Here is a 25,882-nt window from a genome sequence, read left to right on the forward strand (position 1 = left end):
CAGCGCCCCCTACCGAACAAGATGGGTAGCTCGGTCAGCAGGGAGCTGAGGAAGAGCGGCTGCTGACGTCACTCTGCTGCGCCCGCCGCTCGGAATGCTTTTTCGTTTTCGAGTCCTGGGCAGTACTTTGCGGGCAGACCACGAAAACGAAAAAGCAATGTCTGCTTTGTTTTCTTTTTGATGATGGCATAAAATGTGCAGTCATGAAGAAGAAAATGCAAATGCAAATAGGATGATTGATTACTAATTTCATTTATGAGTCAAACAATGCAGCCACATTCTTAAAATGAAAAAGCATTTCTGAAAATGCTTTTTGAAATATTTGAAATATGGTAACGATTTGCTTCCATAGATACGTTTCGTCGTTTTACTGACATATCGATCAGAAAAGCTGTGAAGACGGTTGGATCCGCCTCTCTGGCTGCAGTGCGCGCTCCCGACACAGGGGGAACAGAATATTTCAGGGGAACAGAATTTCGCACAACACCGGCCCTCTGACCTTTGCTGCATGTCTTTCCTCACTCTATCTCTCTATTTCCTGTCACCTTATTTACAGAAAAATAAGACAAATTCAGAGAGTTGTGCAGAAACAAATGCTAACAATCATTAAGCTAAAGTAATATTGTAAATAATAGTTTGTCAAAATGACTGCAAATTACCCAAGCTAAAAAAACAAAGGGTGTACTTAGTTTCTTCCATGAAAAGAAAAACATTTCAAATTTATTTTCCAAGTAATTTTATTCCTTAAAGCTATTAACTTGTACAATTTGTGAACTAATTTAAATTGGGAAGATCAATACCAACAATCTTACTAACAACAATGAAGATGAGGTTCCATTTCTAATGATGTTAGCATGCACTTTATGTCTTCAACGTTTATTTAAACTTAGTAGTATTTCATTAACCATCAGGTGAAAATTGCTTTCTCAATGTCCGCATAAAGCGTTAAACTAGCAGAGTTTAAAAGAAAGAAAGACACATATCTAATGCATTAGGAAAAAATCAAATGCTAAATTAGTACAAAGAGAGGAGTTTCCTGTTAGGTTCAGAGTTCCTCGTACTCGTACTCGTACTCGTCGTCTTCCACTTATCCGGGACCGGGTTGCGGGGGCAGCATACTCAGCAGAGACGCCCAGACGTCCCTCTCCCCAGACACCTCCTCCAGCTCCTCTGGGGGGAGCCCAAGGCGTTCCCAGGCCAGCCGAGAGACATAGTCCCTCCAGCGTGTCCTGGGCCGTCCCCTGGGCCTCCTCCCGGTGGGACGTGCCTGGAACACCTCCCGAGGAAGGCGTCCAGGAGGCATCCGGTATAGATGCCCGAGCCACCTCAATTGGCTCCTCTCAATGTGGAGGAGCAGCGGCTCTACTCCGAGCCCCTCCCGGAGGGCCGAGCTCCTCACCCTATCTCTAAGGGAGTGCCCGGCCACCCTACGGAGGAAGCTCATTTCAGCCGCTTGTATCTGGGATCTCGTTCTTTCGGTCATGACCCAACGTTCATGGCCATAGGTGAGGGTAGGAACGTAGACCGACCGGTAAATCGAGAGCTTCGCTTTTCGGCTCAGCTCTCTCTTCACCACAACGGACCGACACAGTGCCCCCATTACTGCGGCAGCCGCACCGATCCGATTGGAGGAACTGATCTTCATCCCAGCCGCTTCACACTCGGCTGCGAACCGCCACAGCGCATGCTGTAGGTCTTGGCTAGAGGGGGCCGGCAGGACCACGTCATCTCCAAAAAGAAGAGACGAAATCCACTGGTCCCCAAACCAGACCCCTTCCGGCCCTTGGCTGCATCTAGAAATCCTGTCCATAAAAGTTATGAACAGGACCAGTGACATAGGGCAGCCCTGCCGGAGTCCAACATGCACCGGGAACAGGTCCGACTTAGTGCCGGCAATGCGGACCAAATTCCTGCTCCGCTTGTACAGAGACCGGATGGCCCCTATAAAGGGCCCCCGATTCTATACTCCTGGAGCACCCCCCACAGGGCATCACGAGGGACACAGTCGAAGGCCTTCTCCAGGTCCACAAAACACATGTGAACCGGTTGGGCAAACTCCCATGAACCCTCGAGCACCCTGTAGAAGGTATAGAGCTGGTCCAGTGTTCCACGGCCGGGATGAAAACCTCACTGCTCCTCCTGAAGCCGAGGTTCAACTATTGGCCGGACTCTCGTCTCCAATACCCTGGCGTAGGCCTTTCCAGGGAGGCTGAGGAGTGGGATCCCCCTGTAGTTGGAACCCACCCTCCGCTCACCCTTCTTATGAAGGGGGACCACCACCACAGTCTGCCAGTCCAGAGGCACTGTCCCCGACCGCCACGCAATGTTGAAGAGGCGTGTCAACCATGACAGCCCTACAACATCCAGAGACTTGAGGTACTGAGGGCGGATCTCATCCACCCCCGAAGCCCTGCCACCGCGGAGCTTTTTAACCACCTCGGTGACTTCAGCCTGGGTGATGAAAGAGTCCAACCCCGAGTCCCCAGCCTCTATTTCCACCACGGAATGCGTGATGGCAGGATTGAGGAGATCCTCGAGGTACTCCTTCCACCGCCCGATAATGTCCCCAGTCGAGGTCAGCAGCCTCCCACCCCCACTATAAACAGTGTTGGCGAAGCACTGCTGCCCTCTCCTGAAGCGCCAGACGGTTTGCCAGAATTGCTTCGAAGCCAACCGGTAGTCCTTCTCCATGGCCTCACCGAACTCCTCCCAGGCCCAAGTTTTTGCCTCTGCCACAGCCCGGGCCGCAGCGCGCTTGGCCTCACAGTACCCGTCAGCCTCCTCAGGAGTCCCACAAGCCAGCTATTTGTGGAATGAATCTGTTGCTAACATTGTTCAGAAAGCTTCCAGTACATTGTATTTTTTAACTTGTCAATGGGAATACATTGACCAAAGTTAATTATTCCAGTGGTTTCCTTCTGCACTATTGAGCTGTCAGATCGAGCAGGTCTCATACTGATGAAGTGTTAACTCCTGTGGTATTTCTCAATGAATATATCACAAACTGATCATTTCAAGTTCATTTCATTGACATTGTGTCATTTCAAGAACAGTCATTTCTGATACTCTGTAAACACGAAAAAGAAGAAAGAATATCCCTTAAAACAGTAAATTCCCTTAAAGAAACCGAGGTAAAGAAAAGGAGAAATCACTAAAGGAAAACATTTAGTAGTGTTGCATTTATTCATTTAGCAAAGAAAATACGGTGGATTTATTATTTCCCTTGTTTAGTGTAAATTTGATTAATATGTTAAAATGTTTAAAGCATTACCAGAATCAGGAGTTTAAATAGAGTCCTCACAGATAAATTCAGAAAATTGAGCAAATTGAAGTATTGAGCATCATAAATTACAGGCAAAAGATTTAATCTTTAATAAATACAATTTTACAATTATAATAAAATAAAAATATTAGGAATAAAATTGATCTAAAACAGCTTTTTTTGTTTTTTTTGTTTGTTTTTTTTCATTCTTTGTACAATACAGAGAGCACTTTTTAAAAACATATGATATGATCTGTATGTAAAAGAGTTTTCTTTGTTACTGTTGAACCATTCTGAACACTCTAGAATATCTTAGGTACCTCATTTAATGTGACATATCACCGAACAAAATGTGACACCTGAAGAATCTAGGCCTATTTAACAGTGAAATACTGACATAAAAAAGTCTTTTCTACATTCTATAGCAGAACATGTGAAGAAGAGCACAAAACAAGAAAACCTAACTTCAACAAATTAATTATGATTAAGTTGAAGGAATCAAACATTGAAAAGCATTTTCAGACTGAGTTTTAACGACATATTTAAGAATCCCAAAAAAGTCACATTTGTGCAGTTAATTCCAGTTCAGCCACAACAACATGAAAACAAGGATCCGGAGCTGGGCATGGGTGGACTATCAGGTAAAGCTTCCAGAACCTCTCTGACCTCACGTTTCGAAAGACCCTTCCACTGCACCAGATTAGGAAGGAGCTTCAGGTCCTCACTGTAAACAGTGGAAAAACATGTTAGGACATCTACGACTTATAAGTTCTCTTATTATGTTCCACAACTCTACACGACACAGAACAGACCAATAGTGAGATTAAAGAAACATCTGGGTTCAAATAACTAGCTGCTGTGAAGGAACAATGGATTTTTCAAACATTTATTTAAAAAAGAAAGAAATGTGTATCACTGCAACTAGCAAATACAGTAGCTCATGCTCCTATTGAAGCCTTCAAACCACTGGTGACAAGATGAAGTTCTAGGATTGTTGGCTTTGTGTCAAGTATGCAAAGTAATTCGAAGGTCTGACACACACAGTGCACCACTGACTGTAGGACATGCAGTATTTGTATAGCTTTGACAGACACTGTGCGCCACTAATGATCACCCTGTTCGAGACACACATTTCCGGTTAGATTAACAGTGCTCACTGCACCCTCTCGCCCCTCTCTGGGCGAGGGACGGGTGAGTCTGAGCACTTAACAAAACATTGTGACTCAATGAAAGTGGGGACTATGGTTGAGGCCCATGGCTGTCCTGATGTGCAAATTGAAAATAGAAAAGTAAGGCTTTGAAAGATACAAAAATGTTCTGGGAGGTCAAAACTATTTTATTGCTTTTTATACCGTTTTACTCTTATGTCAGTTACTCTAACTGAAAAGTCTTCACGTTCTATCCTCAGTATGTTTTCCACAGGAAGATCTTCAGTGGTACACCACCCCTTACCTCCAATCCCAGTCTAATTAATCATTTCCTTCTGAGTAAATAACCACCCAATGCAAATGTAACATCTTCTACTATGGGTAAGAAAAGTTACTCATAACCTTTTAAAAAGCCTCACTTGAAAGGTCAAGGTCAAGTCAGGTCAATACATTTAAGACCAAAATTAGGATTAAAAAGATATTAAAGCAATGTAAAAGGAGTGTCAGTTTAAAAAAATAAAAGTTATCTGTTTTTATTTACCTTTTATTTAAAAATGGTATGCGGAAAATTGTTTACACCCATTTAAATAGTTGAAGAAAAATCTTTTTTGCAATTAAATCTTTTTGCATGTATTCATCAGTATTTTAAGAATTTTTCTGACTCCAAGCTTTTTAAGTTGGAAAGCCTCCTTATCATTACCCTAATCTTTAGCTTCATCCACCGTTTCTCTGTGAGAGTCAAGCCTAGACTCAATCTGGGCCACTCTGAAACACTCTGAATTAATGCTACTTCCAGGCAGAAGAAACACGTCGTTTTTATAATAAATTATGTTATCTTTTAACCGTTATTTGCGAGGAATATGATGAATTTAGGGTTTTTGCAATTGCATTCGGTAAATGCTTTTAAACAAACCGACAAATGAGGATATAACAATGCAGTTGATATCAAAGCTAACAATAAGCTACTTAGAAGAAAGACCACTAGGCAGGTTCTGTCAGAGGTGATAGGCTAACATCAGTGACTTGAATTTGGTGCAGAACAGCCAGTGGAGCTCAATGAACAGAGGGGTGGAATGGGCTCTTTTGAGGCTGAATGAAGACCAAATGCTCAGCCACCTTCTGCATCTGCAGAGGTTTCTTAGCACAGGCTGGGAGACCAGTTGGGAGGGTGTTGCAGTAGTTTAGGCAGGACATGACCATAGACTGCACCAGGAGCTGAGTGGCATACTGGGTTAGGTATGACCTAATTTTTCTTTTGTTAAGCAATATATTGTTAGTATTAATTGGAATGTATGTACCTGACTGTTGTGAAGTGCCTTGAGACAACATGTGTTGTGAATTGGCGCTATATAAATAAAACTGAATTGAATTTAATTCAATATGAAGTGGCACAATCAAGTGATGGACACAACATGATCTTTGAAGGTAAGCTGGTCAATAATCATCAGACCCAAGTTTTTATCTACCTTTGATGGAACAAGAGATAGAGATTCAGTTTTAATGCAGATGTTGTGTACAGTTGGTTTGGCTGGGGAGGACAAGCCATTCATTTTAAGAGAGGTTTAGTTGGAGATGATGGACTTTTATCTAGACGTGAATCAAAATAATGGTACAATCTATTCAGTGAAAACTGCAGACATGAATTCACACATAAAAGTCAGTGACTTGCAGTCAGAAAAAAAAATTAAGTCTAATTAAACTGGCTCTACAGAGGACCAATCCAGGAAAAGGTTCATTGCCCTTACCAGCCACATAAGTCTACAATAATAGTACTTAGGTACTATAGTACTTGAAATTATACTTTTCTAAAGATCAAACAAAACAAATTCTACCAATAGCTGTGTTTTTGTGTTTGTCTTACTGAATCACTTTTAGATTCCACCACCTTGTCCTGAAGGAGAAACAGAGAAGGTTTGGTGCTGGAAGGGTTTTCCCCAGGGGTGCATTCTGGGGCGGATCTACAGGGTGGCAAGGGGGCGCAACTGCCCCCCTACTGTAGAGCCCACCCCCCCAGCTGCCCCCCTACTTTTATGTCCTTAAATTACTTGTAATTACTAATCGCTTGTATGTCCAAATGCCTCTAACAGCTTTCAAATTAAACATTCATCTACCCAAAGGTATATAATTGTAGATATAATTGGAGGTCCCTTAAAAATTTGGTTATGGCCTGCATCAATCACGGTCTGCCTACCGCAGCACGATGTACAGGTCCTTCTCAAAAAATTAGCATATTGTGATAAAGTTCATTATTTTCCATAATGTCATGATGAAAATTTAACATTCATATATTTTAGATTCATTGCACACTAACGGAAATATTTCAGGTCTTTTATTGTCTTAATACGGATGATTTTGGCACACAGCTCATGAAAACCCAAAATTCCTATCTCACAAAATTAGCATATCATTAAAAGGGTCTCTAAACGAGCTATGAACCTAATCATCTGAATCAACGAGTTAACTCTAAACACCTGCAAAAGATTCCTGAGGCCTTTAAAACTCCCAGCCTGGTTCATCACTCAAAACCCCAATCATGGGTAAGACTGCCGACCTGACTGCTGTCCAGAAGGCTACTATTGACACCCTCAAGCAAGAGGGTAAGACACAGAAAGAAATTTCTGAACGAATAGGATGTTCCCAGAGTGCTGTATCAAGGCACCTCAGTGGGAAGTCTGTGGGAAGGAAAAAGTGTGGCAGAAAACGCTGCACAACGAGAAGAGGTGACCGGACCCTGAGGAAGATTGTGGAGAAGGGCCGATTCCAGACCTTGGGGGACCTGCGGAAGCAGTGGACTGAGTCTGGAGTAGAAACATCCAGAGCCACCGTGCACAGGCGTGTGCAGGAAATGGGCTACAGGTGCCGCATTCCCCAGTCCTGGGCTACAGAGAAGCAGCACTGGACTGTTGCTCAGTGGTCCAAAGTACTTTTTTTGGATGAAAGCAAATTCTGCATGTCATTCGGAAATCAAGGTGCCAGAGTCTGGAGGAAGACTGGGGAGAAGGAAATGCCAAAATGCCAGAAGTCCAGTGTCAAGTACCCACAGTCAGTGATGGTCTGGGGTGCCGTGTCAGCTGCTGGTGTTGGTCCACTGTGTTTTATCAAGGGCAGGGTCAATGCAGCTAGCTATCAGGAGATTTTGGAGCACTTCATGCTTCCATCTGCTGAAAAGCTTTATGGAGATGAAGATTTCATTTTTCAGCATGACCTGGCACCTGCTCACAGTGCCAAAACCACTGGTAAATGGTTTACTGACCATGGTATCACTGTGCTCAATTGGCCTGCCAACTCTCCTGACCTGAACCCCATACAGAATCTGTGGGATATTGTGAAGAGAACGTTGAGAGACTCAAGACCCAACACTCTGGATGAGCTAAAGGCCGCTATCGAAGCATCCTGGGCCTCCATAAGACCTTAGTGCCACAGGCTGATTGCCTCCATGCCACGCCGCATATAAGCAGTCATTTCTGCAAAAGGATTCCCGACCAAGTATTGAGTGCATAACTGTACATGATTATTTGAAGGTTGACGTTTTTTGTATTAAAAACACTTTTCTTTTATTGGTCGGATGAAATATACTAATTTTGTGAGATAGGAATTTTGGGTTTTCATGAGCTGTATGCCAAAATCATCTGTATTAAGACAATAAAAGACCTGAAATATTTCAGTTAGTGTGCATTGAATCTAAAATATATGAATGTTAAATTTTCATCATTACATTATAGAAAATAATGAACTTTATCACAATATGCTAATTTTTTGAGAAGGACCTGTATCTCTGGCACATTAACGAGGCATTCTGTCTGCAGCCCAGCAGAGTGGAGCAACTGAGCTTTTCCATTTTCTGCAATCCCGACCCCAGGCCTGGCTCCAGGGTGGGACCCTGTCTCCGCCATACTGGACGACATCACATGCCTCGTTTTAGGGGTCCTCATGAAGGACTCTACTGTACAAGTAGAGCAGGAGTTTGGTCCAGCACCAACTCGGACCGGTTTCCGGTGCATGTTAGACTCCGGCAGGGAGTCTAACATGCACCGGAAAGGAAAGGATGTCTGGGGAGAGGGACTTCTGGGTGTCTCTGCTGAGTCTGCTGCTCCTGCGACCCGGTTCCTGATGAAGCGGAAGACGACGAGTACGAGTACGAGTTTAGCTTACAATAAGCACGATAACAGTTAACAAAGTTAAGCTATGAAAAAAAAATTCGGGTTTGCTTTTTTTAGGGGCTGCAGTTTCACTGACGGCTATATATGATCAATATCACGGCAATGAGGCACAATTAAACTTCGCCACATCTGGTATGACCTGTGTCAATGTGATCATTTCTGGTTTCATATTGTTGTAGACTTGTGGTAATAAATGGGCAAATGTTTCCAATTCTTGATGCTTGTACATTGCAGATCACAATGAACAGGAAATTTTAAAATGGAGACATTTCCAGTTTCTTTGGCAAAAAAGTGAGGGATGAGAAGGAAGGAGAGACTGTTGACATAAGCAGTGAAGATGAGAAGATTTCAGAGAGAGAGAAAGAAGACGGCACAGAGGAAACTGAGTCAGGAGATCCAGCCCAACTGGGCCACCTGGCATGGATTTATTCTCGGTAAAAATTCCAATTCAGAGATATACAATGTTTCAATGAATAACATATCTGCACAAGTCTACAGATGTGTTATGAAGTTAGATAGTCCAGGCTTTATAGATCAGTCAATTTATGTTATAATTTTATGTCTTAATAAAAGCAAATTTTATGACGCAGAAACACAGTAAAAACTGCACTCTCTCTCTCTCTCTCTCTCTCTCTCTCTCTCTCTCGCTCTCGCGCTCTCTCTATATATATATATATTAGATATATTAAGAAGCAAAGATGATACCTAAACTATTCCCAAAATTATTCTTGTTCATCTGCATTTTATTTAATTTTTCCATTGTAGAAAATATTGAAAACTGCACTCTCTCTCTCTCGCTCTCGCTCTCGCTCTCGCTCTCTCTCTCTCTCTCTCTATATATATATATATATATATATTAGATATATTAAGAAGCAAAGATGATACCTAAACTATTCCCAAAATTATTCTTGTTCATCTGCATTTTATTTAATTTTTCTATTGTAGAAAATATTGAAAAAAGAGAATGTCTAATCAAACATTGATGTACAAATGAACAATGTGCATTAAACCAGTATAATCAGAAAGTAGTTTACCTCTGTTTTTCAAAGTCTTTCTGTATGCCAGCAATGATGAGCTTGAGTGTGTCGATGCTTTTGCAGTCTAACACCTCTTGAATCTTCTGTAGCATGCCGTTCCACTGCTGGACACCAGGAGCCTGATACAAATCGTAAATGTTAGGAATTTATGATAAGATTCAGAAGAAGCTGGGGCTGGTTCTGAAATGATGGTCTCACCAGGTCTGAGATGGTGGTGTGAAGCTGATCGGCATCATCCCAGACTGCTTGGCCCACATCAGGACTCCAGTGCTTTTTCAGTTTGCGCTTACTTTGTTGGATGAGATGTTTGAGGTAAGAGTGAGCAACGACCTTATAAACTTCATCCATCACAATCTGGGGGGCAGAAGGGGACAATCAGAAACATCTTTTACTGAACATTTAGACACAAATCTATTCAAAACGGACCTATTGCAAGGCATGATTCAGTATTGTTGCTGCAGGAGGAACTTGACAAAAAAGATGACTTACCCTTTGTTCATCTGAAGCATAAGAAAGCTTGGGAAAATAGGTCTTCAAGGCAGCAAACAAGTCACACTCCCTTTTACAGGATTTGTGTAGAGGGAAGAACGCACAGACACCGCTGGTCAATTTGAAGTAATCCTTAAGGGAGGTCTGCAAGACAGAACATTTGTTTTTAAACATAAAAAATGGATGCAGAATGTTTTCCATGCTCACATTTTGTTTTTGTGAGAAATAAATGTAGTTAATGAAAAGGGATACCTCAGCAAGTTCAGTTACAACTTTCTTTAGAAGTTGCAAAGTTTTAGCCTCCATGTTTTCAAGTGTTCCCTTAATTTCTTTGAGAAGGACTGGTTTGATAGCATTTCCATTAGTCTGGATGTGCTGTCTATAACCAAACAAAATAAATCATGTCAAAATTATGCCATCCACCTTATCAAGTGACCTTGACAAATACAATTGAACCCATACACACACACACACACACACACACACACACACACACACATACATACATACATACATACATACATGAATTTCATGTATCCTTGCTGGAGTTTTGGCCCATTCCCCCAGACAGAAGTAGTGTAACTGAGTCAGGCTTGCAGGTTGCCTTGCTTGTACACACCTAATTTTCTAAGGGATTGAGATCATCTCTTTGTACTACTTCAAAACATTGACTTTGTTTTCTTTCAGCAGCTAATTTTGTGGTATGCTAAGGGTCATTGTCCATTTAGAAGAGCCATTTGTCCACAAACTTTGACTTCCACTGTTCACCAGCCCCTCCTGCAGTAAGAAATGGCTTCTTCCATTCTCAATCGCCCCTCAACTCATGTCAGTCCAGGACTCATTTTGTTGTGCAAAATGAAATGAATTTTTCCAGCTCAGCCAGCATCTTCATGAGATCTTTTGGTTTTGTTCTGGTGTTGATGCTCACATTTCATACCAAAACACATTCATCTTTGAGACACATAATCCTTTCCCTTGCTGAACGGTAAAATGGCTCAACATCCGCATGTGTTCTATATTTAGATATAATTATGAACGAGTTTGGGGACCCCAAAAATACATCCACAGAAAAACCTACATTTAACTCAGATGTTATGAAGCTTCCAAAGCCATAACTTAATCTGGCTTTTCCAAATTCTTTAAAGACAAGGTAAAGCTTTCTTAGAAAAATATCTCTCTTTTATTATTCTAGTGTTTAACAAATAGAAAACAAATTGTAATTTTAACAGACCAAAAACAGAAAAAGTTTTGTTTGATTTAATGTCAGACAGTAAGAAAAAACAATTTTGTGTCTGTATCAAGTCCTGAAACACCCACCTTAGTTCTTTACATGTTCTCAAAGTCTTAAGGAAGTGTATCATTTCTGGTTTGTCCATCATTTCCCTCCAAGTCTGAGTTTTTTTATCGAGTATCTCAGCCTGCTCAGAAGTGTACCTACAACAAAGAAAACATTGACAATTGACATGCTTTTCAAGTGGTAATATAGGCATTCTGATTTCAATGTAAATTCATAGAATTCATATTTCAAAGCAAACTGTTTTATTTCTAAATCTGGATCAATAATTAATCTGTTTTCAAATTCAAAATTTTTCACCTTTTCACAAAATTTAGCAGCTCTTGAAAGCAAACCTCTTGCACCCGATAAAACAGCGTTGCGCTTTGTGCTAATTTGGGCATGGCATCGATACACTGAAAGAGAGAGAAAAAGGAAGCCCAATTATTTGAAAAATAAAATGGCACACAAATTACATTTACTTAGTACCTTGCAAAAGTATTCATAACCTCTAAACATTTGCAATGTTGCAGTCACAAACTCCATCCATCCATCCATCCATTCAGTATTATCCTCTTAACGGAGATCGGATTGTTGGGGTAACAGGTCCAAGAGGGAAACCTATCTCTCTCCCCAGTGACACCCTTCAGCTCATTGTGGGGGATTGCAAGGTGTTCCCAGACCAGACAAGACATATATATTCCCTCCAGCAAGTTCTGGGTCTTTTCTTTGGACTCCAGGCTGGAAAACCTTCAAAGGCAGCTAGCATGATCAGATGCCAGCCAAACGAACTGATTTTGATGTGGAGAAGCACCAGCTCTACTTTGAGCTCCCTCAGAAGATGACATTCCTCACCCAATCTCTAATAGTGCATTCAGACCGAACGCAATTACAGCGCATGCTGTCACTGACCTGATATTTTGCCAGCAATTCGCGTGGCCAACAGGCAAAACAATGCTCCACTCGCTTCAACGCGTCATCAAAAAGGAGGTGCTTCTATCTGCTGCTTGCCAGTTTCAATTCAACATGGAGCGAGTGACGGTGCTTTATTAATGGATAAAGCACCGTCACTGCAATGGAACAATGCCACCGATGTCAACGACCCTGGGGTCACCAGATTCTCCAGAGATGGAACCAGTTGGTTCCAGAGATGGAAAGTGCCAACACCTACTTCAGGAGCAGCGACTGTCTATCAAGGACCCAGTTTGAGGACCTGCTGCCCCACGTTGGGGGACGAATCAGTCTCCGGGACACCAACTACAGGCGCTGTATCCCAGCTGCAGAACACCAGTCCATCTGTTTTCGGTGAGTAAATAAATCTCAGCTCAATAGTAAAAGAGCCAAATTGTACTGTTCACATCCTTTACATTTTTGTTCCCAAACATATGGACTAGGAACGCCAAAATGCACCAGACAAGAGCTGATATGACAACAGAATGTAGCAACGTAGCCAGAAGTATTGAATTATTATGTAGTTTAAATAATGGCCGATGGGCGACCTAGAAATCAGGCTTGCTGACATATGCATTTGAAAATTAAATACTTATGAATAAAATATCATTTCCTACATGAACATAGATGTACCCTGAGCAACTGCCGTGAGTCTCATACTTGTATGACAACTTTTGTGCTAAAAAGAGGGCTATAGATGCAACGCGAATTAACAGAAAAGTTCAGATTTTTCAACTCTAGCAAAATTCGCTTCACGCCCATCGTAGGTTTCGCTTTGCTCTATTCGCCCTAACTGCGCCGATTGATCTATTAGTCATGACAATATGTGAAGATTGTAATGTAGACAGACTAGAAAATCGACAGCTTCCATTTTTGTCTCAGCTCTTTCATCACCACAACAGACCTGAGCTGCCCATGCATTATTGCAGAAAAAGCCCCAATGGCCTCTCATCCCAGCTACCTCACACACAACTTTAAACTGCTGTACTGCAGCTGTAGGTCATGGCCTGGAGAAACAAACAAAACCACATCCACAAAAAAGCAAAGATGAAACTGGTGGTTCACGAATCAGACACCCCCCTCTCCACAACTATGCAATGAGATTTTCTCCATAAACACCATGAACAGGATCATGACAAGGAGCAGCCCTGGTGTCCAACTAACACTGGGAACAAGCTCAACTTTCTGCTAAGAACGTGGCACAGCACTTGCTTTCAGCATACAAGAATTGGATAGACCTTAAAAGCCATCCAGATACCCCATACTCCCCCAGCATCATTACTGGGCGCTGCAACTAGGCCAAAGGCAACAGTCATCAATGAATCAGGCTCAGATAAAGATTGGGACATTGAACTACTAATGAATGGCAGCCGAATGAATTCTAAAATTTATACTGTGGTCAATACCACCGTTATGAGAGAAATTTATTCCACCATGTTACAGTAGAGACATCTGTGTGGGTAAAAAGTGCATTAGAGGACAACAAACCTTTTGTTTTTGGTTGAGCTAATACAGTCGTATCTACAGTAAGGACAGAAATACCACTACTGTATTACAGTAATGAATATGCAAGCAATCTGCTAAGCGAAACTGTGGCAAAGTGCATGGGATTAGTCACTAGAGTAAATGAGATTAACAGCACAGGATGTGTTTCGGAAAATAGGACTACCCAACTGTAAATCTTTAAAAATAAAGCTAACAGCGGGAGCACACCATGCAGAGTCCCTTTCCCTCTACTCCCAAAAAAAAAAAGAAAAAGAAAATACTCAATCCACTCATCATTGAGAAAGTTACCGAGCCAACCAACTGGTGTGCGCCATTGATGCTCACTCCAAAGAACAACAAGGACAAGGTCAGAGTGTGTGTGGGTTTTAAATGCCCGATAAAGGGGGTTCTAGCAAATTCCACTGGACCCCAGATGCCAGAAACTAACCACATTCATAACTTTGATGGGTAGGCTTTACTTTAGGCGCCTGTCATTTGTCATTACATCAGCTCCTCAAGAAGTGTCTGACATCTGTTTGAGCCTGCGACCAATGTGCCCGCTACATTTAAGGTACAGGCCAGGTATGTCTACAAACTGATCAAAAGCCTTTGTTTCATGCAACCTCGTGCAACCTTGACAAAAACCCCACTGAGATGTCAGAGACTGCTAATGCCTAATGCTGAGCACGTTCCCAGTAAACAGTTAGTGTTGGCAGATGCACTCTCAAATGTCCATTACAGGAAAACTGACAGTCAGAGAGTCAAGTAAAGTGTATAACAATGGATGAACAATGTGGTAACCAACTAACCTATAAAGTTTCAGAAGTTGGGGGGAATCCATAGGTCCACTCAGACGGACACAGAACTTAAACAAGGGATCACCTTTGTGAAAAAAGGGTGGCCTCAGAGAATGCAAAGAGCTCACCACTGCATGAGGCCAACAGAAAGTATATGTAAGAGAGTGGTTAGTTGCCCCCTAGAGGCCTAAATAAATGTCTGTTACAGGGATAGTTTACGGTTGGCCAACATATTAATTATTATATTAATTGTTCTATTTAATAGTCTTCTGCCCACTACTCTGCCAGATTATGGAACACGTTCTTGTCTAGTGGATGTCAAACATTCTACCATGCAATTACCTAATCTCCTCGTTTCGCACTCAGTTCTGTGCTTTGGATTGCCCTGCCTTTCCTTGCCCTTGTCTGACTTCTACTGAGCTTCTGATCTCTGGTCAACAACCCTGCTTCTGTACCCTGACCTCTGGGTTTTGGCCAATTCCTGGATTTGTAAACTGACTCCTGCCTTCTGCCTTCATGTATGATCCAGCCTGTCCCCTGGATTTAGGATTGATTCCTGATGATCTGTCAGAGGCCCTTGCAGCAAGTGAGGCCAATACTGATCTCTGCTTCATTGCTGCCAGCTGTGACATCATCACTGCATCTGCTATTTTAAATTTTTTTTCTGGAGAATTAAGAAACAAACTAAAATGATCTGGTTCTTCTATCTGATCTGAGAAAACAAAACGTGTTCTCTCTTTCTCAAGAGGTTCCTGTTTGCACTAGCCAAGGTTTTCTGATTCTCAAAAGTTTTATTGCTAAAATAAATCTTTTAAAACTGTGTTTGGTGGAAATTCAGGGTCCGCCGTCTGGTTCATTAAATTGATGAAACATGCATGCAATGTTGGTTGAAACAGCTATAATGTGAGTTACATTCCTACCATTCGCAAGTAAACATGTCAGCGTTCTACCTGTTTGATTGTTTCTGCGAGTCCAACACAGAATATCACAGTCAATAGCCACTGCAAATTCCTCTCACATTCAAGTTTTTGCTTCCACAACTACAAAAGCAGCAGTTCCTCTGGCCATGAGGCACCTGCTACCTGCTTCAGGAGTACCAAAGGATAACCAAGCCCTAAAGGCCTCCTTCTTAAGTTTAATAACTTCCATTTCCACTGGTACCTACCAGAGGGTCCTGTGGATGCCCTGGCGACATCCTCTGGACCCTCTGGTATCCACCATTGTGTGTGATTTTGCTGCAAATCTGTCAAAAAATTTTTACCTATTGTTTAACTAATTTTATTGACATGATAAAGGCAGATAAAGTAAATAAAATATGTTAAAAATGTGTCTTTTGTAACTACGTAAGTAGCTACGTGTAAGTAGCTACTCCCTGGAGGTCAGTTATTTATGCTTTAAAGACAAAGCTCCTCTGCTCTTCAGATGCACTGGGCGTTAGCTGTTGGTAGAATGGTTTGGTCGATTGTACAGCAATGCTCGGGGACAAGGTGTAAATGCATAGATTTCTCAAGACAAATGGTGGATTCTTTTTTTATATTTTTACTTTTTATATTGTTCAAAAATATAGGTTTCTCCAAGGATTTGTTTTTTTTTTGTGTAAAATATTGAAAACCAAGTTTCATTTTCTTTCACTTTAAATCCTAATAAAATACACTGAAGTTTGTGGTAACATCATAAGAAAATGTGAAAAAAGCTCAAGGAATGTGAATCATTTTGCAAGGTACTATAACCATGCTATTGAATGAAAAGCTTTTTGGCAGTTAAATACAAATACATACCCTTAAATACACAGGCCTGTCTTACCTGAATAAGGTCCACGTAAAGTTGAACATAGGTTTCATCATTGTGACATGTCTGGCTTTGGTCAACTTTCAGGATTTTCTCCAGGGAATCGCTGACTTCCTCCTGCAGACAGGCACAATTTTTCATTTGAATATGTCTGCCATTTTGAAAGTATGGATGTCATGATGAAAAAATTTAGTTTTGACATGAGCTTGGGCCCAAGACATACATGTTTCCTAAAAGATTGATGTTCAAGGTTTTATTTGCTTGTAATTGTTTTAGTTAGCATCACAAACAATAAGAAATGTACTTCTTGAAATCTTCTGATGTGCATAAACTCCCTTAAAGTGGTCAAAATTCACAGTTTTCAGTTATTTTTAGCAAGAGCTACAGGCTTGTAGAGCATAATTACAGAAAACCTTGTTACTCTAACTAACCTCTTTGGGGCCTCAACTAGGGCACCATTTATGCAAGAACTGCCAGTGCCTTAATCACGTGTTTGGTCATGAACAAGCTTCTGCCACAATTCTGGCAGGAAACGTCATCGCTCTTCTTGCAAGACAAGAATTGGTAGCCCTGTTTTGCCCTGACTAAAAAGATCAGCGTGTACCTGCTCTTTATCATGGACAGGCAGGCTGGTGTTCCAACACCAGAGACACTGTTGTTCTAAAACTTTACAGTTTATGGTAGGGTTGAGCCTATATAGTTCCTGCATTTTTCTAAATGTAAGCAAATTGGGTGAGATGTTTGAATCTTCAGTAGAACTAGGAGTTACAACAGAACAATGATCGCAAACACATCAAAATTGGTTTTGAATTTATCATTATGGGCATAGCATATGACATGGTGATAGAGCACGCGACCCATTTATGGAGGCTTCGGTTCTCAAAGCTGCTGTCCCAGGTTTGAGTCCCGGGGATCTTTCAATTTAAACAGGGATCTTGCTGCATTGCATTGACAGTGCAAGTCAGTCAACACTTGGATGCTTGTCATAAAAACAACTCAATTTATGAAGGTTTTCAGGCACATAATTAGACTTGTACTTACCTGTACTCTTTTCAGCAGTTTGGTCTGTGTTTTTGTTTCCCAATCATCCAGCAGTTCAAGATCAGGATTATCAAGTAGATTCTTCCTGGAAAAGTACCAAAAGAAATGGGTAGTAACATGTTTCACTTTTATATCTAAGAAATACTTTGGAAACAAATAAACAGTGATTCATAAATGCCTTCATTGAAAGTATCTATATGTTCTGTTTACACAGTTATTTCACAACAATCAGGTCAGGGTCCTGATGAGCTTACAGCCGGCACATCTTTTTTCTATTCATACCAGTCGAATTTAAAGTCTGAGAAACCCACACTGGGTAGAACAAGGAAAGAAAACAGTAAAATTTGAAACCTGCAGTAATCTTTGCAAATAGTTTTGGTAACACGTTGCTTTGTGCACTAATTAAATAAACTCTTTTTCCCTGCAGATTTCTGTCTAATAGTTAACAAAGAGGCCAGGGTGTGGCCTGAAAAGTGTGGGCTGCGTCTCACCCTAGGGCTGGGTCATGACAAGCAACCAGATATTTCATATTTTGAAAACTGTTTTCATTTGTTGCAAGCGGAACTAATGTGTAAACTTCTGATATTGTAAATCGGACTTCTTTCAGAGTTACACATTCAAGAAATCGTTTTCATGGCGATAGGAAGAGGCATCACGTTGAACTGGCAGCAACTGCCTCTAATTGCCGCATTTTCACCAAAAGTGGAGGAGCTCAGGAGGAGTTTCTTTCTCACCAGTTTTAGAGCAAAAAGTGCTTTCTCAGATGAAAATGCACAGACACAGGAACTGTCTGAGTTATAATGATGATATGTTGTTGTTTGATGCTGTATAAATATTGTGGACAGACTACGAGAGAGGACAAAAAGATAAAGAGAGAAGAACTGTTGTAAACACCTGTTGTAAAGCACTGCCCTGCTATTTCTGAAGAACTGCACTGAACTCTGACCTGAACTCTGTTCCTTAGATTGGTAGAAAAGGTATTTTATAAACATACACAGTAACAGTTATCTCCATGTAGTCTTTGATTACTGTGAAATAATGAGTTTGTAATAAAGGGTTTGTTTAGGTTTTTTTGTGTTTGGTGGGGGGGGGGTGGCACATTTTTATTTACCTCTATTTTTGAAAAGTGTAAAAGCTGATGGAACAGTCAAAATATTTATTCTTTTTTAATGTTCAAAAAAGTTCTTGTACAAAAGAACATAAGAACTAGTTCACACGTTTCTCAAAACAAAAATGAAGAAAGGTAGGAAATTCTTTTGTTGGTTAACTTATGTAAAACCTAATCCATATTTTTTCCAGGCCAGTGGCGCTATTTAAAGAGGAGGCACATTTTAATCATTTTGGAACTCCTTTTTAACTTGTATTTTGGGTTTAAACCTTTTAAATACAGGTAAATAGACACAAGGTCTAATTTTCCAGATAAAGCTGTTTAAAACAAATAGTCAAAAACAGATGTAATGTCATATAATACAGAATACATTCAATGTGTGTTGGTAGTAGTAATAATAAGAACAATTGAGTTATAGTAATCAATACAAAATACTGACATTGATTTATCAATTAATTCCTTGCACAAGGGGCTGAAAAATGCTGTTCCTCTAAAGCAGTGATTCCCATACTCTGGGGTTGGGGACGGATGACTCTTAATCTTTGACCTTTTTTATCTGCTGCCTGGTCCAGTGACTCACTGAATAAATTTAAATTGTTGTTTTTCTGATTCTAGCATGATGGATTTGAGCTTTATCATATTCAAACAATAAAAGTTTATGTTATTTTACTGATGTCACAGGTTGAAAGACATATGTATGATTTACTGGGTAAAGGTGGATTAGCTGTCTGATACATACCTCTGTAAGACCCAGGTCATCAGGAGTGAGCAGTTTTTGGAGGTGCTGATGTTCTGGAGCAGATTATTTAGGTGAGTACATGTCTCACAGTGGAAGTGTTTTTTAAGGCGGGTACGATCCTCTTCAGACATTGAATGACTGAGCTTCTTAAGCTCATTTTCTACTATTTCTTCTATGGTTTTCAGATGCTGATCTAGATGTCGGTCAAGATCTGCAGGAGGGTCTGGGAAGGTTAGGGGCTCTGATGTCTGTGTGCTGTGATCATTACTCTGCACTGAATTAGGCTCAGAGCGATCAGAGGAATCGTGCTCATCATCTGAAGCTTCACCAGAACACAGTGGAAGAAGCTCCCGTGAGCTCTGTCCGTTGATAGACATGTTAGGCCCTCTGTGTCTCTCAAATTCATGACCTGTATGTTCACAAGAAGACCAGAAAATTGAAAATTGTTATTGTCAACATAACATCCCTCTCTGTTCTTTTGTCTTTTGAATTAGTTTCAGTCCAAACACCGTAGATTTATAATCCCTAAAATAATGGAATTACAGTGCCTTGTAAAAGTATTCACACTGATTTAACTTTTCCCTGCAGCTGTATACCTGACATGTCTGCAGTGTTCCTTGGTCTTTATTCTGATGTTTTTTCACTAATGTTCTCTAACAAATCTAGACAAACCATCTGTCCGTTTCCTTCCACCAAATAAATTCTGTGCTTCTTTGTGTTGTTCTGTCACATAAAATCCATGTGGAATACACCAAGGTTTGTGGTTGCAATGTGACAGAATGTGAACAAATTCAAGGGATAACAGGATCTCCAACTGTGTTAAGTTGTGCTGGAGGGTTTCAGTCTGATTAAACGTTTACGTTTCAATAGATTTATGTGCATTAAAGATGGATTATGTGTCCAGACAGGTCATTAAAGAATCAGAGTTTCTTGCAGACACAGTTAAGCCCTACATAATTCATACCCCCGGTAGATTTAGGTATAAAGCAATCTCTTAATTTAACCAACATGTTTCTTCTGACTGAAAATTTGGTTTTTTTACATTTTGCAGTGGCCCAACCAGAGTCCCAACTCTGGTTGGAGATGATTAATGATCTGTGGAAGGAGCTAAAGATAAAGACGATAAGAGGGCCATCCAACTCAAAAACCTAAGAGCTCATCATCAATGATTAATGATCAAATATACCAGGAGAACCATGCCAAAAGATTAACAGCAATTATATGACATGTTTGATTGAGGTAAAGCCAATAATCTTATCTTTGGGAGATCCCCAAGTCATTTCCTAGAAACAAACCTCTTTGCTGGGTGTCATTTATTTTAAATCTAAACCTGACAGGGGTATGACTAGTTTCAGGTTTAACTGTAGTAAAATACAGATGTATTAAAAGGTAGAACCAACAGGATAAAAATGTTTGTGGTTTTAAGCTTTTAAAACCTGATCTGGTATCCCAGTTATACGAGTCTACCAGGTTTAAAGCAGAAGTCTTGTAGAGTCATGTTGAAGGAATTTTATCATGCCTGCTGCTTCTCTGCCGCCAGTCTGCACACGCTTTGTAAAAGATGTAATCATTTCAAACCTTTTGCACATAACATGCGATCTTTATCCTGCTCAATTCAGGAGAAATGTTCCTTCATTAATTTCACCTTACAGTGTAGCACCTTTGTCCAACTAGCAGGTTGTTAAATGTGTTTTTTAAATAAACTGATAGCGACAGTGGCATTGACCTTCAACTAAAAAACGGGGGGAAGCTGCGATGACATGATTGCAAAGGTGTGCAAACCCTTAAACTAATACATTGTTGAAATTAATTTCAGCATTCAGTCTTCTTTTGCAGTTCATCAGCATCTAACATATTGACTTGTTAATATTTGCCTTTTCTATTTGGCAAAATGTCTTCAAATCTCTCAGATTGTGAGGACATATCTTGGTATCTATCTGCTGTATCTTTGTGCATATCTACCTCTGTGTGATAAGATCATTCTGATCCATGGTATCATCTCTGCAAACTATGACTTTAGCTGAAGGATTCAAGAAAATCCTACAAAAACAACTTTGTCGTTTCACTTTTACAGGATAAATATCTCATTGTACGTAGAAAAGGTTTTGAAATTATTTGTCAAAGTCTTGTTTTATATCACAAACAGTTGCTAAAAAAGTAGGGTGTGTACACAGCCACTGTGGGTGAAGAATGTTACAAATCTGTGCTATGTACCTATTTTAAAAAATAAATAGTTTTTTTAATAAATTTTTAAAGCCATTTGTTTCTTTGTTTTTGTTCTTCGTTAGTAGATTTCGGTGTTTCGGCTACATAGTAGAAACATGTCTCCCAATCAAACTGTGCAAACCAACCAAACTTGTAAGTCTACAATAGCTTACATATTGCGCAATGCTTCTTAATGGTGCTGGAAAAATTTATCCAGAAACACCGATAGTATTGATAATGGTTACTCACCACCCTGAAGGTCTTTATTGTTCTCCATTAAAGGTCTGGTGCTGTCCATTCTTTTTAGCTTTTTAAATGTTTCTTGAAACTTTTTCATTTTTGGTCTTAAATGATCTCAGTTGACCGATGATCTCTTCTGCTCTGACAGCTCTTGATACTCTCTCCTTCCCTGGCTTGTTGCAAAGCTGTTTGGCTTTATAACACACTGGATGGGGTTTTCCAGAACACAATCCAACTCAACATTTTACTTTCACTATCTTTATCCTTTGATTAAAGATATCGCAACAAGGAAACAGATCCCAGTGATGCAAAGTAGCTGAAAGGAATCTTTTCTGCCGCTATCACTGCTTTAAATATTGTTGACGAAATTGTTTTTCTACAATAATTATATTTTAGCAATATTTGCAGTATTAGCACTCTTTAATAGACAGGCGAGCTGTCCAGGGTCTACCCTGGACCAATAACTGCTGGATATAGGCACCAGTCCCCCTGCACCCCCCTGGGTGGAAACAGACTCCATAAGTTTGACCCTGCAATAATTTCTGGCAAGGTCAGCCTGACATTTTTAGTATCCCCTGCTAACTTCACTGTACAAAGAGAAAGAGCTAACAGCTCTTTGTACAGTGTGTGTGTGTGTGTGTGTGTGAAAGAGAGAGGTCAGTCATACATTTTTAACCAACAAAAAGGTCATTTTTTGGAAAGTGAAGATATTTCCTTTTTTCATGCGGTTTTGGGGTTAGGTTTAGGAACATGGTTATGGGTTTCACATAGACAATGAATGGGCCATTCCACGGTTCCATTTTCAATGTATTTTGACATTTCGGAATTCAATCAGTTATATGGGACTTGGAGGTGAGCTTCCAGGTGTCATTTGGAGTATTTAGAAATCCTGTAGATGGCGATATAGGACCAAAAATGACTTCCAGTTTAGATTCTACCAATATTATCCAAATTAGAATCTAGTAAAGGGAAATTTGGAAGATATGGTACTACACCTAGGTGGCGCTAAAATATAAAATATTAGCAATTTGGAGGTAATTTCAAAATAAAATACAGGCATTAAGTGGTGATTAAAAAAACATTTTAAAACATTAAAATTTGATATTTTTTGATAAAATTTTCTCAAATTTACGGTCCAACTTGAAAATTATTAATACATCTAGGGGGCGCTAAAAAATGAAAAATTAGCAATTTTGAGGTACTTTCAAAATAAAATACAGGCATTTAGTGGTGATTAAAAAACACATTTTAAAACATTAAAATTTGATATTTTTTGATAAAATTTTCTCAAATTTACGGTCCAACTTGAAAATTATTAATACACCTAGGGGGCGCTACAAAATGAAAAATTAGCAATTTTGAGGTACTTTCAAAATAAAATACAGGCATTTAGTGGGGATCCAAAAAACATTTTAAAACATAAAAAAATTTTCTTTTTTCACCAAATCTTCTCAAATTTACGGTCCAACTTGAAAATTATGAAATTACTATGAAAGACCATAATAAGTTAAACTTACATATTAAACAGTTTTAAGTGTATTTCTTTCATTCTTTTCGGTCAACTAACTGTTTTACATTGATTTCAGTGTGTTGCAGGGCTCATTTTGCCTTCTCAGCTGGCCGGATGGCAGAGCGGGGGATGGGCAGATTAGTGGCTTCCTTATAGGTGGTAGTAGAGACTTGACCAAGGTGTCATAGAAAGCTCTCAGTAACCCGATTGCAGACATCCAAGAATGGTGGCTGTGTGCCCTTTTAGGGCACCACTAGGGGGCACCAAAAGTTGGAATTTCCCAATTTGGAGGGCTTATATCTCTTGAAGGGAGGATGTGAGAGAAATGAAACAAAGGGCATCTGGAAGCATCTGAAAGGTTCCTTTACATATTTGGAGTTCAGCTTTGTAGCTCTTATTAAAAAAATATATCAACAGCTACAGGTTTGTGAATGGTGTCTTCAGAAACATCTCTCTGCCCTGATCAATGATATATTTGAATGGCAGCTCTGTGATGCTCCTATCCACCACAAGGGGGTGACAAAAGTGTCACATTTTCACCTTTTGGAGGGGCATAACTCCATGATGGAAAATCACAGAGATGTGGTTCAAAGACTGTTGGAAAGCCTTCACCGTGGGCTACAACATATCCCAGACTGAAGTATGTCCAAGCAGGTTTGGGACAAAATGTGGCTCAACCGACACAAGAATTTGAGCACTTGTAGAGCTCAAAGAACCTATCACAACTATGTTGAAACGTACTGTGTAGATTTAGGGGTCGCAGAGAAATAAACAACTGAAAATTGTCACATTTTTCTTGTAAAGATTAAAATTTGGAATTCTGGGAGCAACTTTGGGGTCTCGTAACGGGAATATTGGAAGGTTAAGGGCCCTATAACTTTGACCTTGGAAAGAGTCCATTGTGTGTGCCAATATACATCAAGCACACTTCAATAGCTCAAAGTATAAATTTTCATGATTTTTGCCCCCAGTGGGGCTCATTTTGGCCTCTCAGCCGGTCGGACGGCAGAGCGGGGGATGGGCAGATTAGTGGCTCCCTTATAGGTCGTATTAGAGACTTGAACAAGGTGTCGTTAGAAAGGTCTCAGTAACCTGAGTGCAGACATCCAAGAATGGTGGCTGTGTGACCTTCCAGGGCACCACCAGGGGGCACCAAAAGTTGGAATTTCCCAATTTTGAGGGCTTATATCTCTTGAAGGGAGGATGTGAGAGAAATGAAACAAAGGGCATCTGGAAGCGTCTGAAAGTGTCTGTTTTATATTTGGAGTTCAGCTTTGTAGCTGTTATGGGAAAAAAAACTAACATCTGCAGGTGTGTGTAGGGTGTCTTCAGAAACGTTTCTCTGGCCTGATCAATGATATATTTGAATGGCAGCTCTGTAAGGCTCCTATCCACCACAAGAGGGTGGCAAAAGTGTCACATTTTCACCTTTTGGAGGGGCATATCTCCATGATGGAAAATCACAGAGATGTGGTTCAAAGACTGTTGGAAAGCCTTCACCGTGGGCTACAACATATCCCAGACTGAAGTATGTCCAAGCAGGTTTGGGACAAAAGGTGGCTCAACCGACACAAGAAGTTGAGCAGTTGTAGAGCTCAAAGAACCTATCACAACTATGTTGAAACGAACCGTGTAGATTTAGGGGTTGCAGAGAAATAAACAACTGAAAATTGTCACAATTTCTTTGTAAAGATTGAAATTTGGAATTCTGGGAGCAACTTTGGGGTCTCGTAACGGGAATATTGGAAGGTTAAGGGCCCTATAACTTTGACCTTGGAAAGAGTCCATTGTGTGTGCCAATATACATCAAGCACACTTCAATAGCTCAAAGTATAAATTTTCATGATTTTTGCCCCCAGCCTCCTGTGGGGCTCATTTTGGCCTCTCAGCCGGTCGGACGGCAGAGTGGGGGATGGGCAGATTAGTGGCTTCCTTATAGGTGGTAGTAGAGACTTGAACAAGGTGTCGTTAGAAAGGTCTCAGTAACCCGAGTGCAGACATCCAAGAATGGTGGCTGTGTAACCTTTCAGGGCACCACTAGGGGGCACCAAAAGTTGGAATTTCCCAATTTTGAGAGCTTATATCTCTTGAAGGGAGGATGTGAGAGAAATGAAACAAAGGGCATCTCGAAGCGTCTGAAAGGTTCCTTTACATATTTGGAGTTCAGCTTTGTAGCTCTTATTAAAAATATATATCAACAGCTACAGGTTTGTGAATGGTGTCTTCAGAAACATCTCTCTGCCCTGATCAATGATATATTTGAATGGCAGCTCTGTGATGCTCCTATCCACCACAAGGGGGTGACAAAAGTGTCACATTTTCACCTTTTGGAGGGGCATAACTCCATGATGGAAAATCACAGAGATGTGGTTCAAAGATTGTTGAAAAGCCTTCACAGAGGGCTACAACATATCCGAGACTGAAGTATGTCCAAGCAGGTTTGGGACAAAAGGTGGCTCAACCGACACAAGAATTTGAGCAGTTATAGAGCTCAAAGAACCTATCACAACTATGTTGAAACGAACCGCGTAGATTTAGGGGTCGCAGAGAAATAAACAACTGAAAATTGTCACATGGGTAATGGAATAGATTAAAAATTGGAATTTAGGAAACGTCTTTTGGGTCTCTTAGCAGAGATCTCTCAAGGTA

The 25,882-nt window shown here is 40.5% G+C and overlaps 1 protein-coding gene across 1 annotated transcript; it reads right to left on the reverse strand.

Moving 5' to 3' along the window:
* Nucleotides 1–3,160: 3,160 nt before the first annotated feature.
* On the reverse strand, nt 3,161–21,947 carry LOC124855758. Its single transcript, XM_047345818.1, has 11 exons — nt 21,733–21,947; nt 19,279–19,687; nt 17,432–17,516; nt 16,406–16,507; nt 11,691–11,785; nt 11,414–11,530; nt 10,349–10,475; nt 10,097–10,240; nt 9,806–9,961; nt 9,605–9,726; nt 3,161–3,986 (listed from the first exon to the last, which is right to left on the reverse strand). The coding sequence occupies exons 1-11, from the start codon at nt 21,818–21,820 to the stop codon at nt 3,848–3,850; spliced, it is 1,584 nt and encodes a 527-aa protein (XP_047201774.1). The 5' UTR covers nt 21,821–21,947; the 3' UTR covers nt 3,161–3,847.
* Between the last annotated feature and the right edge of the window lie 3,935 nt (nt 21,948–25,882).

Source organism: Girardinichthys multiradiatus, chromosome 19, assembly GCF_021462225.1.
Source record: "Girardinichthys multiradiatus isolate DD_20200921_A chromosome 19, DD_fGirMul_XY1, whole genome shotgun sequence".
Lineage (NCBI taxonomy): Eukaryota > Metazoa > Chordata > Actinopteri > Cyprinodontiformes > Goodeidae > Girardinichthys > Girardinichthys multiradiatus.

Coding starts and splice junctions, on each gene's coding strand:
- LOC124855758 (XM_047345818.1), bottom strand. CDS start 21,820: ATGAAAAAGTTTCAAGAAACATTTAAAAAGCTAAAAAGAATGGACAGC. Junction 10,241..10,348: donor TTGTAACTGAACTTGCTGAG/GTATCCCTTTTC, acceptor TCTGTCTTGCAG/ACCTCCCTTAAGGATTACTT. Junction 3,987..9,604: donor AAAGACTTTGAAAAACAGAG/GTAAACTACTTT, acceptor CACTGTTTACAG/TGAGGACCTGAAGCTCCTTC.